At 31.4% G+C, this 16,693-nt stretch overlaps 1 protein-coding gene across 9 annotated transcripts in view; it reads right to left on the bottom strand.

The window, feature by feature from the left end:
* Positions 1–16,693, bottom strand: part of SATB1 (SATB homeobox 1) — a 111,648-nt gene that overhangs the window by 76,086 nt on the left and 18,869 nt on the right. For 5 of the 9 annotated variants that reach the window (XM_081970856.1, XM_081970861.1, XM_081970862.1 and 2 more), the window contains exons 1-5: positions 15,631–15,770; positions 12,955–13,190; positions 9,862–10,038; positions 9,175–9,301; positions 8,326–8,449 (exon numbers count right to left, since the gene is read on the bottom strand). In XM_081970856.1, the coding sequence (XP_081826982.1) occupies positions 8,326–8,449; positions 9,175–9,301; positions 9,862–10,038; positions 12,955–13,165 (639 nt within the window). In that variant the 5' untranslated portion in view covers positions 13,166–13,190; positions 15,631–15,770. Of the gene's footprint in view, positions 1–8,325; positions 8,450–9,174; positions 9,302–9,861; positions 10,039–12,954; positions 13,191–14,216; positions 14,326–15,630; positions 15,771–16,583; positions 16,685–16,693 lie in introns of those variants that run through there. The other 4 variants (XM_081970858.1, XM_081970860.1, XM_081970859.1 and 1 more) reach the window with 3 other exon arrangements.

The following is a 16,693-nucleotide window of genomic DNA, read 5'->3' as shown; positions in this document are numbered from 1 at the left end:
TGTTTTTATTTTAATATTATTTTATTTTTTATAAACAATCCAATGTAGATTGTGACAATTTATAAATGAAATAAAATACTAACTAAAGGAAACAGAGCATTTAATACTGCTACTACAACATTAGACAACAAAGATTTTGCTACCTGAACATTTTGGGGTGTATCTTATACATGTTTTATTCCTAAGCATGAAAATAACCTAGAATTTAATGTATCACATATCATTTTACAGAAATTTTCTGTTATACAATGGGATTATATGCCCTTCAGTACATATTGGCTGGGCTGCACATATGGAAGAAAAACACAAAAATACAAAAAATAGAGCTGTAGTTGAAGCATACATCAAGAATAACGGGAATATCTGTGAAGATTTAACATAGTGGCTCTGCTGCTTCGAATGCAGCTTGGATATACCAACTATTGTTGTTACATAGGCAAATGTCACAGTAATGTGCAAAAGGGTTACATTACTTTAAAAAGAAATGGACACTATAAAAGAATTTTGTTCCAGGATTTGGGGGGGGGGGGGGAACAGCACATAAACCATTTGTTGTCCTATAAGATATTTTCGCCTTCTCTTCACATAAAATTAGGACTAATGAAAAATATTGTGAAAGTGATGATCAAGGTGAAGGTTTTTATCTCTGGAGATAGATATTTCTAAGAATAACTGATGCTTTTTTGTTTGTCCACAGATCAGAAACGTCATCAATGACAAGTGGTTTGAAGATCTGTTAGAGGGGCTAGAGAAAATCACCTGGAAAACATTCAAGAATGTCATTGAGAATTTTCTTGGCAACTACAGGGCATCAAACTATATCCAGCTGGTTGACAAACTTCTTACAGCATACAGGACCATGAAGTGCAACATGTCACCGAAGATTCATTTTCTGCATTTACATTTGGACTTCTTTCCTGAAAATCTCAAAGTCCAGTCAGTGACAAGTATGCTGAAAGGTTTCACCAAGATAATGCCACAATGGAAAAATGTTAACTTGGCAACTAGAATCTATCAAGGACTATTGTTGGACACTGCAGCAAGATGCATCACACACTGAGTACAAACAAAAATCAGCAGCAAAACACTTTTAGCCCTCATATAGTATATCTGAAACATGATGCAATTAAATACCTTGTAGTCATTAAAAGTTAGTTTCATATTTTTAAAGTTTCCTATGTGATAACAATCATTCTGAAATTATATTTCTATTCAGTTTGAAAGAGTCTTATCATAATCACCAGGAGTCTTTCAGAAGCAAAACCTTTGGGGAAAAAAGTGTTGTCCAGTGAATTATTCTTTGAATGTGCCATGCATAGAACAAAATTTTTCAATCTGCTTCTGTGTTGTCTGCTTATTAGATGAAATGAGATTAAATTCTTGGTCCTATATGAAACATTGATTAAAAATGATTGTATACCTAAAACACTGTAACTAGCTCTCCTAAACACTTGTGCACAAAAAGTGGGATTTATTGGAATATCTTTAAATTGGGCTGAAGGAAGAATATTTAAATAAGTTACATTAGAGGCCTTATTTTGATTTTCTGAGTACCCAATCTAATCCAAGTTATTCCTCAATAAGATACAGCCTGCCTCCAATTTCCATCAGCTACCCATCTTCTTTTGCATCTCTGCTTGTTGGGCGACCCTGTAGCTCTGACTGGCAAAAAGCTTTGGGTCTGATTGCCATGCCTTGTGAAGCTGAAGTTGCTTTAGCCTAATTCTAGTTGCTCTCACCATCCTTCACTCCGAAATCCCTGATACCTTGCCGTCTGCCATTCCAGTTCACCTTCACTGCTTTTACTTGCTTTTGTGCTATTAATAAAAGGTAAAGCCATGCCTTAGGTCAAACTGTGTCCAACAGAACTCTACAAAGAGCTCCTGGGTAGGTCTATGGCTGGCTTCATGCTGTGAAATAAAAAGATTGATTTTGGCTACTCCCCACCCATCCTTTTTAATAGCATAAACCCAGTCCCAGACTGCCCTAGAAACCATACTGAGAATGCCTCATTTTAAGCCTGAGGAGGAGGATGGTGAAGACAACTAGGTAGAACGAAGAATGGCAAGAGTCCAAAACATGGGGAGATATAGGAGGGGTGGGGGAAATTGTAGTGCTTCTGGAGTTTTAAGTCAGGTATGCTGCTAATCATGTGACCAAGGGTGCATTTTTACAGCACTAATTTTGGATATGGATCAAAAGTCAAGGCTGTCTTTGAACAGTCGCTGAACAAACGGTCCTAAATTAAGGACCACATGCACTGTCTAAATTTTCCTACTACTTGAAACCTTTGATACTTAGCATTTAGTATCCCTTTGTAATCCAGTGGTCCACTTATGGTTTCAAACCAAACATATTTGAAAACAATATACTCTATGAATAATTGTGTAAACACAAATTAGAAAGCAATTCTATTTTTTCCAGGTAGTCTGAAAACTATTCCAGAGAATTAAAGCACCAATCCAATGCTAAAATAAATAAGTTGAATCAAAAATTGAACATATATTACTTTGAGGCTCTATTTTAGTTTGCTTTGATTTCTGTGAGATAGTTTTGAAACAGATTAATAAAATAGTTTCAAAATTTAAACTATATACTCAAAAATTTTAATTATATATTTTCTTTTATAAATAGTTGAACAACTATTCAACGGTATCAACTGATCCATTACTTTTGCATTAAACATTCAACTGCCATTGAGATATTGTTTGCATCCTGTACAAGAAATGCCTTTAATTCACAAAGGATAGGTAATATAAAGAGCTGTGTACTAACAGTCAACTGTTATATGATATGAATAACTATTGTGATTGTGAAAACATATAAAAGTATTTGTAGTTGCTATTGCTACTGCTAATGTTGTCCCTACTTTTCATGGACTAAGTGAGTATAAGCATTTGTAAATTTAAAATTAAAAAGAATTATAGTATATTACATGTATGTGTATGATCTTATATTTCTGGCAGTTCTATACTTTAAGCAGTTAACATATATTATTCTAAAAATATTTCTCAATAAAGAAATGTAAAAAATCAGGCCCTAGACCAGTTTGACAATGGAAACAGCTACTACTTGTTTCATCCTTCAGGCAAGTGCTGTTTTATAGTCTGATAAATGAAGAAGCCTATAAAGAAAATATGGAGAGATAAGCTATATTATCTTAGCTGTTTTCCCACATCTGTAAGTCAATGAATTAGGAAATATAACTTTATACAGCACTTTTCCATTACATATTTATTAAATTATTTATTTATTAAAGCTGATTCCAAGTTGTTACAAGTTTGTTTGTGGAATTATAAATATTATGGTATGTGATAGTTAATGTTGATCAACATGCTATAAATGTTGCGCATGTGGATTATTTATAATTCAAGGTGATGACAAATATATCAAATGTAAGGAAATTAGAGAAAAAAGAGTGAGGCAATCAAAGCAAGAAACATTATAAAGAATCTGTGCTGACTTTATTTTATTTATTTAAATTTATTTATTTATTCATTTTGGAAGGGTAGAAAGTTTGCAAGATACCGTTTGTGGAATCACCACTTTACAACTCTTGTCTTTTGCAGTCTCCCTCTGCACCCAATCCATACCATGTCACAAAAAATATTGCCAGGCATAAGAACAATGGTACTTCTTTTCTTTGTCCACATCAGTGTGTGTATCTCCCTTTCTGCATTTGTATAAAATCAAAGTGAAATGTGTATATTTTAAGTCAAGTAAAATTGGTCTTATTTTAAAAAACCAAATACCAATCTATTAAAAATCTCTAAAATTGGCCTTTTAAAAAATCAAAACAAATGGAAAGTAGAGGCCGGACAGTAGTAAAAATATGAAATGGAATGCCATCAGTGAAAAGATATAGTATAGATAATACTATACCTGGCATCAATCTTATAGATGTGGATCAAGTGATCCTTGAAATAAACTAGGCCCACATTATCTGTGACTTAAAATTAAATTCAGTACTTCAAAATGGTATAAAATTGAGTGCAGCTAACATAGCAATAGATGAATCGATTCCACTATTAAAACCTAAACATTTATTTTGGATGGAGTGTTTGCAATCTTTGAAAGTCTGTTTCACATATAACTCAGTGCTTTAAGTGGAAGTTTCCAGAACTATCTAGGCTATCTCTCAAATAGTACACTATTGTGCACTGCCCGGAGAATGGAGATGGGTGGCTATATCAATTTGATGGATAAATATTAATCAAACCTGATAAAAAGATATTTTGAACAATTGATAGCACCCCTAACTACGACACAGCATCAGGTAATTAATATCAAGTCAATATAATTCTTTACTAGGGAGACAATCCCTCACTGATCGTACTTCCATCCTATCTGAATTTTCTTAATTTGCAAATATCTAACCTACTGATTATTTACTGAGCTCCTCATCCAGATCTAAAGTACTGTTCCCATCCAGACCTGAGGTACTGTTCCCTACATTTGAATTAAACTTCAATACTCAGATTGATTCAAATAATGTATTTTACTGGCTTTAAGGAATTAGAAGTATAGTACAAAACTTCTATATGACTTTCAATGAGAATGTCAAGTTACAAAATAATGAAAAACACAATGTACTCTTGCTTGAAAGAGGCTCCCCATACTATCACAACTTCCTTCAATTCCATAGGATTTTTCTCCAACTTGATGCTCAACAGGTAAGTTTAATATTAAACTGGAAAAATCTATTTTGTAGGAATAATGGCTTTTAAGATTGATTACTTTTCTTCAACCATAGCCTACATATTGTCTATTTTAGTATGCTAACATACGGGATTTAATCCTAGAAATTAAAATATTTATATTTTACATAAATAAAATGTACAATAGATAGAGGAAGCTGGACACTGGTGCTTGGACAAAGTTTAAATCTGTAGTGAAATGAATATTGAACACATATTAATGGCTAAACTTTTTATTTCTCCTTCTGCGATGTCATTTCCCCCCCATTTTCTCTCTTTTATTTTATTCCTACAGAACTATTTTAATGATAGAATATCAGAAGCTTGGTCATTTGCAGAAGGCTTTCAAAATTAGGCTAAAGACTACTAAAATAACAAAATGTATGAAGGTGTCTACTCAAAAGCTCAAAAGACTGGAGATATGATCCTGCAGTGCTTAAGCAAAGGTCAATGTATGATACTCTGCACTTCAAACCTAATTTGCAAAAACAAAAAATAATCCTTTGAATAAGTAGTTATTTGCTGCTCATTTATTCTGCAAATAGCTAACCATCTTTAGGTCCCAAACTTGTCAGGGTACAAGGGTACATAATAAATGCTGCATAGACACATGAGCATTTTTAGGTGTTATATGTTGTAGGTTGCTTTACACATAGTGGCAAGAAATATTCTTGTACACTTCATATGTACTACAACAATAAAAAGGAAGTTCATATATTTCTTAAAAGCCATAATAAAGAAAAGAAACTTTTCTTATAAAAAAAAAGTAAAATGCAATTTTAATTACACTGATGGTGAAAAAGTGCTAAATAAAACATAAAATATGTAAGACAGTCCAATACAGAGTATATACAAAGATAATTTTGTTTGATATAAGTGAAATCATTCATTAGTGATTCTTTATTAATGAATTCCTTAGGACTGTTAGTAAAAGATTATATAAAGCTAAATCTTTCACTCAAAATCTCAGATTCCATACAAATCTGTTTCTTACTTTTTGATATGTTGAAGATGGAAAATTAGTAGGCAATGGCAAGTCTTCTTAATAACTTTAAGTAACATGATTTTATATCCATCTCACACAGATTATCTTTCTCTGTCCATTATATTTGTTCATAAAATTATACAAGAAGACAACATTGAAACATTAACATTATTACAATTCTATACTTAATTGAACTGAAACCAGTGATACAAGCATGCAAAATGGAATACAATTCTTTCCCAGTGATACTAACCCAATGATACTTGGCATGTAAAAATTCTCACTTAGATTTCTGGGAAGTATGATTGCTTGATTACTATACTCTTCCAGAATCGCTAGGAGGCAGGTGGCATACAAATTGAATAAATTAATAAAATACCTAAGCCCAATGAAATTAATATTCTATTTTCACATTAAAGCTGTTTAGCAGAGTGGTTCCTAATGCGTGATATGCAGTGCATATCACGAATCCAGAAAACAATATATGTGGGACAAAAGGCAAGTCATTGAAACTTTAAGTTTTTAAAATTTTCTGCAAATAATAATTATAATGCCTATAAATGTTCACACGTCCATTTATAGAAAAAATATCGTTCTGTCTTATCATGGTTAAGACCAAAAGTATTTGGCAAAATGAACCGAAAATATTAAAGATTGAGAATTATTGGTTTAGTAGATTTTCAAATTACCTCTAATGTAATGAAACTGATATAAAGGAAATATGTATTTTCATTTCTCACTGCATCATATCTATATCTCTGGACAAGCTGGAACTAGAATGTAATATGTGCCAAAATAAGCAAAATATGTTTTCTGGAACTTATTTCTAAGTAACATGTGTATCAAATATGCATAGCATCAGACTATCAATCTGCACTGTCTTTAAAATCAGCACTAAAGGGACTACCCATGCATATTAGCTATATTTATTTCTGATGCTTGTATCACAATATTTCATTGGAAACCATTGAATTACCGGCATATTTCCATTTACACACAAAACTGGATAAGACCTTATCAAATGTAAAAAACATAATTCCATGGCCCCAAATGAATGTTCTTGTACAATAAAAATTGCAAGCATCATTTTTGCTTCTATCTCCTAAAAGTAATAGTTATTGATTCTTACATAGTAACCACAAATATACTCAGGTCAAAGTATCTAGTAGACATATGCGTTTTCTAAATACAAATGTTCTATCTACATAAACATTCCGAAGAAAACAGGGAATATATCCTACATCTTGATTCCTGAAGATTCAACACTGTTTGGCTAAAACATCCATTTATTTCAATAACATTAAGAAATGTTCATTTAAAGTTGGTATGTTAAACATAAAAATTAAGTAATTATTCAAATGTAATGAAACTACTTTCTAGAAGCTGAACAATCAATAGTGTCAGAATCAAGAGAAAAAGATCAAGCTGTAAATCAGGAAGTTCCAAGTGCAAATCTGTCTCCAAAATGAATTAGGTGTCCCTTAGTCTCAAGCTACAACATAAGAATAAAAACATTGTCTTATTTTACAGATTTGTAAAAGGGTTTACTGAAATAAAATATATTAATTCTTTTGTTAATTTTAAACTAATATCGCACACATGCTTTTTCATATGAGAATATTTCTAGATCAGTATGTTTGGTTTAGCATATAAACTAATTATGCTTTTTATCTTTAAAGTCAAAATAGTTTTTCTTTTTATTATGAAAGACACTAACACTCGCATAATCAGTAAGGGAATTCATATTGCTCTGAAACTTAATCTAGCAACTTTGTGGTGTGATTCATGATGGTATAACCATTTGACATTTTTTATCTGCATGGTATATCTTTAAAAAAACCTAGGAAAGATTGATTATACTGACAACTGGTCAATTGAATGAGAAATCAAATAGATTGGTAGTAGAAACTACAGAAGTTAATTTTGGACAATTGTTTATGGTTATGGAAATCAGAATGAATTAATGAAGGGACTATATTGTTCATCCTGATAATGATCAAGATTACATTTCCTTCAACAAAAAATAAGTGTGGGGGAGTTGAATCTAAAAGTACACCAAAGTAATTTTTAATTGAAAATATTTATCCACATAGAATAATACTGTAATTAAATTGAAATTATAATTTATTGCATGATGTTTTTTCTATCTTAAAATCTAATACAAGTGCATTTTAATTTGCACGTTTCTCATATAAACCTCAACAGTGGGAATGAATTCAGAATTTTTTTAGCAACTTGAATCATTTTCATCCATTATACAAAAGTTGTATATTTAATATTATATAGCTAGATTTGTTAAATTAAATTTCTGTATAGTCACTCTTTACTTTTATGACATTTCAAAATTCACCTACTTTTTATGTACCATAAAAATTAAACCTGGGAATGGTTTTATGATCTCCATTAACTATTATAATAAACATATTTCTCTGATAAAAACTTTCAAAGCAGTTCTGATATTAAAATTGAATGAATATTCAACTTTTTCACAGACTACACTATCTTAAATGGTTGATTGATGCTTAAAATATAGTACATCAATGTAAAAATATGAATTCTTATTTTTTTTCAAAATTCTAGTGGCAACTGTATGCAGAAATCTCAGTTCAACACTGCCTATTTACTGAATGTTATGCTAAGTACCTGTGAAAGGGGACACTCCTTGGCCAATGAACTCTGGTTCATATCCTTCAGTAAATCCTTCAGAGCATTTCTTACTGTTGTGTGAGACCATTGTTCAGGAGGCAAGTCTTCTAGTTTAGGGCAACTATTTGAGACATTGATTAGAAAAAGGATTATTACAGGATTGCATTCTGCTGCAGAACATTCCTTTAAGACAGACAGATTTCATTCTGTGCATCAAGCAGATGCATCTGGAGATTGCTCTCAGTCTCCTGATTGTTCCGATTAGTTAATTACTTTATACAACACATCTGCTGTATTGATGCATGAATTATACATCAGCTGCATGTGGCGACTATTTTTCCATGTTACTTCTACCTTCCTGCTCTGATGCGCTTGGTAAAACAATTTAAGGTGTAATGCCTTTTCACGACTGATCATGAAAAGAATTAATATATTAGCTTCTCCCCTCTTTTAGTTACAGCGAAATTTTAAAGCCTTGACTGCAACAATAAGAGTGAACAAGTCATTCTTTTTTCAAAATGCACACAGATGGTGCTGTTCATGATATGCAAAAATATTTTTCTCTTAAGTAAACTTTATGTAAAATGCCTTCTTGCAATGCATCATTTAATTGACTAAAATGCGATATACTTTTAATGAGATCCCAGGAAAAAAAAGCTATGAAACAGAACTATCTAAATATAAAATTTCTTACCATATTGTGGGCTAGTTTGTTACCCCCACACTGCAGTGACAAAAGAATGTAGGTAGTATTTACAGATTTTTATGCTGAGTTAAGCAGATTTGGAGTAGTCACAATATATCAGATTCTGATTCTTACTCAGATTTCTGCTGTATGTGACATACCTGTGCAATTGGATTTTCAGTGTGACTACGTGATAAACATCCTGCAGCATGTCAGCTACAGTGGCATCAGGAGCATCTGTCACATAGGATAGAGGAACTGGGTTCCATTTCCCAACCTGGATCAATCCTGCATCAAACAGAACGATTCCAGGAAAACTATGTCAACAATGTTAAGAAATTAGATAAAAGAATTTGTAAAATTACTTGTAAATAACTTTCATCTTTTAATGAAATTTAAAATCAATTCACTGTTTAATTTTCTTCTCTTGCACCAAGAATTGATAAACAGATACAGAAAGCTATAGAAATCATAAACAGTACCCTACGCCTTCTTACTCTTTTGCACACTAAAGATGTGCAAATTTCACAATAAAAAACAGAGAGGCTTAGTAGTACAATAAAGTTAATTTTTAACTGCTCATCTATTGAAAAATGCTTTATATTTATATATCGTTAATGTTGCCTCTTTCACTGAAACTATTTGAAAAGTGCTATCATACCTCAATGTTTCCTATGAATAAAATAAATAGCTATAAAAATGGAACTAAGCAAAATTTGAAGGATGTATTACTGTTCATATACATCAACTAGATTTTGCATTCTTAACATTCCTGAAACCAAGGAAAATTGTGTTTCAGTGTCCCCATTAATAAATACAAATTATTTTGTAATTTATCATGAATTTACCTTTTGCTTGGGCAGCAGAGCTATGAGAATATCCAAGTGATAATAATGCCATTTCAATTAGCTGGTTGAATAACATGTCCTTCCTTACTAAAACAAATTCTGCATGTTCTTCCTTGCAATCATACTCAATGGAATTTTCATAATGTTCCACAACACAGAAAACTGGAAGCATGGTTCCTATAAGATAACAATGTTCAGAAATAACATTTGCACAGTACTTACATATACTTTCTGAGTGCACTAGTAAAGAATTATTACAGAGCTGAACAAACGCCAACTCTAGTTTTTGCAAGGTATGAAAAATAACACGAACACATTTAATAAAGAGTGCAAAAGTGAAAAAGGTATTGATCTGTTGAGGAATTTAATACTGAATTATATAAAAAGATTGCTTGCAGAGATATAATCCTGATTGTCCATAACTTGTATGATTACTTGTGAAAAGTACTACTTAAGTACTGCTACTTAAACATACATTGCATAAAACTTCAGAACAAGTCACTGTGATGCAATTTACATAATTCTATTTACAATAAAAATTGTTGGCAGTACACAAAATCATATAGAAAATTACTGCAATAGCAGTGCTCATAAAATATCACCTTAATCTCATTTTTCTTCAGATTTTTATATTTAAAAAATAGTTTTAAAAACAATCTAATCTTAGAAAATTGTATAGTTTCGAATAAGAAGAGAAAACTGAATATAGAAGATGTTTTGGAAAGCTAATTACTGTAAATTTATTGAAGTCCAAAATTGCAAACGAACGCGCGCGCGCGCATGCACACACACACACCATGCTTTAGACCTATGATTTATATTGAATTCAATAAGTTTATTTCTAAATAGATACAGTATGACTTACATGGATATTCTTTATTTTTTTAATAAAGTGCTCTGCTCTATCTATATTTCCAGAATATACTAATATAAATTTCAAGGAACCATTCACACAAAAGTGTATGCTTCTGCGTAATGAGATATTATTCTCTCCACATTTTAGGCAGACTCTTGCAAATCCACTTCTCTATGCTTTCTTGCAAAACAAGCTCAAATTCGCTAGTTTGCTAAACAAACTCAGCATGGACCACAATTCTAAATGCTTGCCAATATTTTACATCTCATACATTAATGTCAGAAAAAAATCTCCAGACAAATATCACAATATAAATTGGTAACTTATTCCTTCATTTCTTTTTAGAGTTTGATAAGCTCTCCCTACCAAAATCAGAACACAGCAATGAGGCTAGGAATTTAAAATTATCAGATTAGAAGCCTAACTGTAGAATATTCATGAATTCTCTTCATACTTCATATTCATATTTCAGAAATACAATAATATATCTGTTTACCTTATCTTTTTCTTATACTGACCTCAAAACAAGAGAAAAATGAATTACTAAAACTAAAAAAAAGCAGGGTCTGTGAAATATATCTCATCTAAAAATGAGAATCTTCCCCCATTAGGATAAGTATGTTATATTTCAATATGATACTGTGATGGCAAAGCTTCCTTGTTTAGTATAGCTTGCCAGGTTGCTGATCACTCAAGTACTTAGCAAGACAGTGCAGAAACTTTATAACCTTCTAGTATTAAAGGGGAAAGTACTGGTCAGTGTTCAATGCTAAAAATATAGTATGATTTAAACCTGAAAGCAATGTCAGAGGATTTGCTGAAGGTTTATGGGTCTATATAAACAGAGTGTCTGCCATAAGGAGCAGAGAAGTCTGTTGAATCCCTGTCTAAAACTGTCCTGGCATTAAAGTTTGCTGTGCAAATATCACATAATACCAGACACAGCTGAAAACTCCTATTTAGGAATTTATGGAACTTATATGTTTACAGGCGTCAGAAAGTCCTTTTTACATAGCCCCAGTGCTTCAAAGTACAATATTAATGCACTCTGTTTAAAAAGCAGCAATAAATTATATTTTTAATGCCTTACCCTTGGCTTTCTTAAGATGCATACATTCTTGGCAAACAATCAATAAATAGGGTAATCATGAGCAGAGGCCAAAGAATTTGCTGAAGTGCTGTTTTTCCATTTTTAATAGATACAGATCTAAACAATACGGACTGCTGTGTCTGTTCATTCTAAGATCAATATATTCTTTGTTTTCGCCAATCCAAGGAAAAAGTAAATGATTGTATGATAAATGTTATGCATCGGAATGGAAGCCACTCTAACTTGGTATTTGTAATTGTTTTAGTGTAGCAATTCCAAGAAATCTGACTTAGAAACATGCAATAATAATACTGAGGAAAGAAACATTGAATGTTGCATTTTGATTAAATTATCATGAGTGCTGTTTATGATCCAAAAAGATCGTGCATATTAATAATTGTACTTTAACAGAACCATAATACAAACAACCACCATGGACACACACATACTGCATCAGTCACTGGCTCTAAAAGCGTTTTTTTTCTTGTGTGAGAATGTCTAATTACAGCAAACCAGTCACTGAACAATATGACACCCAAGTTGTTCATTGCTCAGTAATGAATTGTACTTAAGGAAATAAAGTGCGAAAAAATTGTCATCATAAAGGAGTTTTCCACAGAACACCAAACAAGCTTTACATTACTTTCTTGAAGCCAACTAGCAAACGCTTCAGAAATGTTGATCTTCCAATTTTGGATTTTTGTCAAGAGACAGAAGTATAAATCTGGCTTTTTCTAGAACCTTCGTATTTATTCACATGTTATAAAGTATTTTGACAATACCCACACAGATGTCTACAAAATGAGTTTATAGGAAGACTGACCTTGATTAATAGCATTATTTATTTTCATTGAGAAAAATAATCTCAAAGTATAACATTTTTTTCCTATTAAAAAGACTCTACCCTGTAAAACAAATTATGCTCCACCCAGGCATACAGTTCAGCTTTCCAAGTACCATTTCTATCAGATTTAAGAATGCAATATTTGTTGAATAAAAATGCCATTGTGAGGTACAATATATATTTTTATATATATATATATATATATATATATATATATATATATATATATATATATATATATATATATATATATATATATATATAGTATTTAAAAATTAATGTTTTATATTATTATAGTGTTACCTTTTCTAATTTGTGTTTTCATCAGGTGTCCAGAGTGTTTTAAAGGCACTCCTTGCATTTTAGATCCTGTACTTCCAAGTCTTCCTCTTCCTAATGGGCTCCCATTCTGTTCCAAGCGGGCAATTTTGGCTGGTGGACCCTTCGGATCGCTTACATTGTTAGACATTTCTGAATGTTCTTTCCCCTGAGTTGTCTCGTTCAAATGATCCATACTCAGTCCCGCCTCTAAAGATCACCTGCCATGATTTGAAAAAAAAAATGTGTTGTATACGCGTGCGTAATTTAATGTAGGCAGCTTTGAACATGTACATAATACATCTGTATAGTATGTTCACATAATATTAACTGGCTTTTAAATAAAAAATATATTTCTGGGAAAGTTGTTTAATTATCAAACCTACCAGAACATTTCAATATGCGTATATATTTTTCTACTCATATATAATAAAGCTCATTATATACCTGTATTTATTGGATTTATATTTTAGATATATCATTAGTCAGAACTGCATATACATTTAGTAGCATTCAGAGTAATATAGCCATTGCTATAAATTTCTTATTTATAACATCTAAGATTATATGCTTAATGATTTATGCGCTTAGTATGATTTCCTCAAATTAGTAAAATATTTCACTTTAATAAATAGAAATCTTGGATTGTTTAACTTCTCAGGAAATAAAGGATTAAAAATTTAGCTAGGCATTTAATAGATTAAGCTAGAAATATGAAGTTTTTTTATGTGCATCTTTTTTATAAAAAGTGTCATATATTAACAGAATTTATAAAAAGAATTGTTCTATCATTAAAGGCAATTCAGCATCAGTTAAGATTAAACACTTATTTTCCTACAGCAACATGTAAAATTCTAGGTCATTTAACGTTACTATATAACTACCCCATGTGGAAATCTCCTTAAGCCCTTCTAACTTTCTTGGGTATCAAGTTGAAAATCTTTCAAACCTATTACACCATTTAATGAATTTTTGAACATTGACAACTTTGTATTATCAAACTAAAAAGCTCTTAGCATAACTACTATCATTCAATATTGCTTTCAAATTCTTTACATTTTTTGATATGATTGTTTTTGTAATACAGCACATGCACAGTAACTATTAACTACTGTAAAACAAAAACACAAAAATACTTTTAATTATTGAAAATTATATTAATACATTTATTTATGTTATTGTGAACATATATTTGCTTTACAATAGAGGGTCTGCTACATTTTTAAAGATTTAATCTCAGTACCTACTTTATTATATATGTAGTATGAACTCTGGGAACAGGTCACCAGTCATTTATGAAGCAGTACTTAAAAATTAAGTATGAACACTATCCAGTGAATGGGAAGATTGCGGTTACTTTGAAGAAAAAACATTAAACCATTTACAAATAATGTTTTAATCTCCTTTTTCAGCTCTGACAAGATTTTCATTTTAGTGATAATGCTATATATTCTCACTGCAAATTTGTTCCTTACTTAATCATATCTGCTTTGTCTTTCATTATAAAAAAGTAATGGTAATCTTAAGGGTTAGCTGTATCCTTAAAACTGCCAATTGAATAAATATAAAGTTTAGAATTTAATGGTTATTTATCCTTGCACTCTGGGGTGACATGCTGCGAACCAAAGGTTTACCATTGATTGTGGTCCCATCTGTTTTTGGTTATGAGTCTCATTAACAATAAATATGCCTATTTTAATCACTTTTTTAATCAAGATTATTCTTTTTCATTACATTAACTGCTATTTAACTCAAAACTGCATATCTAAATTACCAACATCTACTGGGTCCTTGGTAGTACTTCATCAAAACATGGCTAACACCCAAGCTTTTCTTTCCTTAATTTGAAATTAGTTAAAGACAAAAATATTCTGAACTGAAAAATTACTACCACTTTTTAACAAACAACAAATTTTTGTTTCCTTAGTTAACACATATATGTATCCAGTCATAACCAGTGAATAAAGATATCATGCTAGCAATCAATTATATATATAGTATAGTGACTAAAATACTGAATTGGTCATATCCACTGTATCTACACTGTTCAACTTAATCATCTTCAAAAATAATATAATGCAAAAGAAATGTATGCAAAAGGTACAAAAAAAACCCTCCACATAATTTACCAATTTAAACTTTTACATTCAAGGCTAAAGGTCAACAAAACTTCCCTTCACCTGAAATACCAGTGAGATATACGCAACATGATTTCTCATGAAGAGTTAATTATTGTCTTTGGATATGATAGGGATAAGAGTTTCTGCTGGTTTTCTATTCAAGCATTTGTTCTATGCTATACGTTTTTAGAAAAAGATACACTACTGCATGTGTATACTGTTGATGGAGGATGACATTTTAAATATTTTGTGAGTGGATTTCAGTTGTTTGCATATGGTTCTACAAGTAGAAGTGACTACTGTATCTTCAATACTTTGAGACTTAACTCCCTCCCCTTTCTCTTTATCTCCTCCTCCTTTCTCTGATAAAACCCCTTAATCACATTTAAGAGAGGCTCTGTTCTTATCCATTCCATATGGCTGTGATAATCCAGGCCAAGCTTTCAGTGTGACCTTTTAAAGAGACAAAGAAGCAAAACACTATCTAGAAACAGGAAGACTGCAGTTTGAGTGAAATTTCATAAAAAGACCTGAAACTCACCACTTCAAAACTTGACAGCATATAAATAATGGAAACAAAGGAGATTCCCTTTGTAGAACGATGTCTTGAAGATGATTTCTAATTCCTTTTTTGTAAAAAAACAAAACAAAAACATAAAAAACCCCTAAAGGATACTTCCTTTCAAAATTCTATTTTTCTTAAAATGGTAAAAGGAAAATATATAAGCCAAATGTAGCAGCTATTGGAGGGGACACAATAAAAGAAATTCAAAGAGAGAGAAAAAAGTACTAATAAATTTCAGAAACGTGATGATTGCAATAATAATGAGAAAGGTAAATAATTATTATATATAATACATAAAGATTATATTTAAACAAATATAATGCTGATAATACTGAATTAAAACATTTTTTTTAAAAGAGGAAAGTGAGATTAGGTATGACCTGCCTAAATCTGAACAGAGGAAAAAGGAAGTAAGAGAAAGAGATGGGGTTGAGATAGCTTTTCTATTTGACTCTTTAGAAAGCAGAAAAGCTAGTGAGTTTTCCATTTATAATTAATTTTCTAATAAGCTATAACAACAAAAAGAAATAGAAAATACAACTGAAGGCATGCTTCCTTCCCACAAAGAAAAAGAAAACTAACCTGAAAACTTTCTGCACAAAGCTTTACGGAAAAGCAGCAAAATAAAAATACTAAAAGCTACAGAAAAAGTAGAAACTAAAGATATAAACACTTAGTTTCACTATCGCGCTTGTTGTTTATTATTATTTTGTAATGCATAGAAGCTCTTCTTTCTCATTTACCCAGAGACACGGACGGACCGGGGCAGGGGGGGGGAGGGACGGAAAGAAATACAATCAGCACCAAAAGTAAAACAAAAGCAAGATCCTTCATTTGAGAAAATTAAAAATAATATACTTAGGAAGAGTTAAGCAACATCAAGGTTAGGGACAAGAGATGGGAAGTGAGAAAAGGGGAAATCAGGTTACCAAAAAAAACAGTAATAAATTAATCCTGTGAGATTTCAAATTCTTGTTGTCTGTCGGCTGGCTATAACTGTTATTTAGGCCGGTTTGGTGGTTGTTGCTGGATGTTACGG

Source organism: Natrix helvetica (assembly GCF_964273705.1).
Source record: "Natrix helvetica genome assembly, chromosome: Z".
NCBI classification, from domain to species: domain Eukaryota; kingdom Metazoa; phylum Chordata; class Lepidosauria; order Squamata; family Natricidae; genus Natrix; species Natrix helvetica.
Note: the sequence above shows the minus strand (reverse complement) of the source record. Positions and strands in the feature narration are given on the sequence as shown.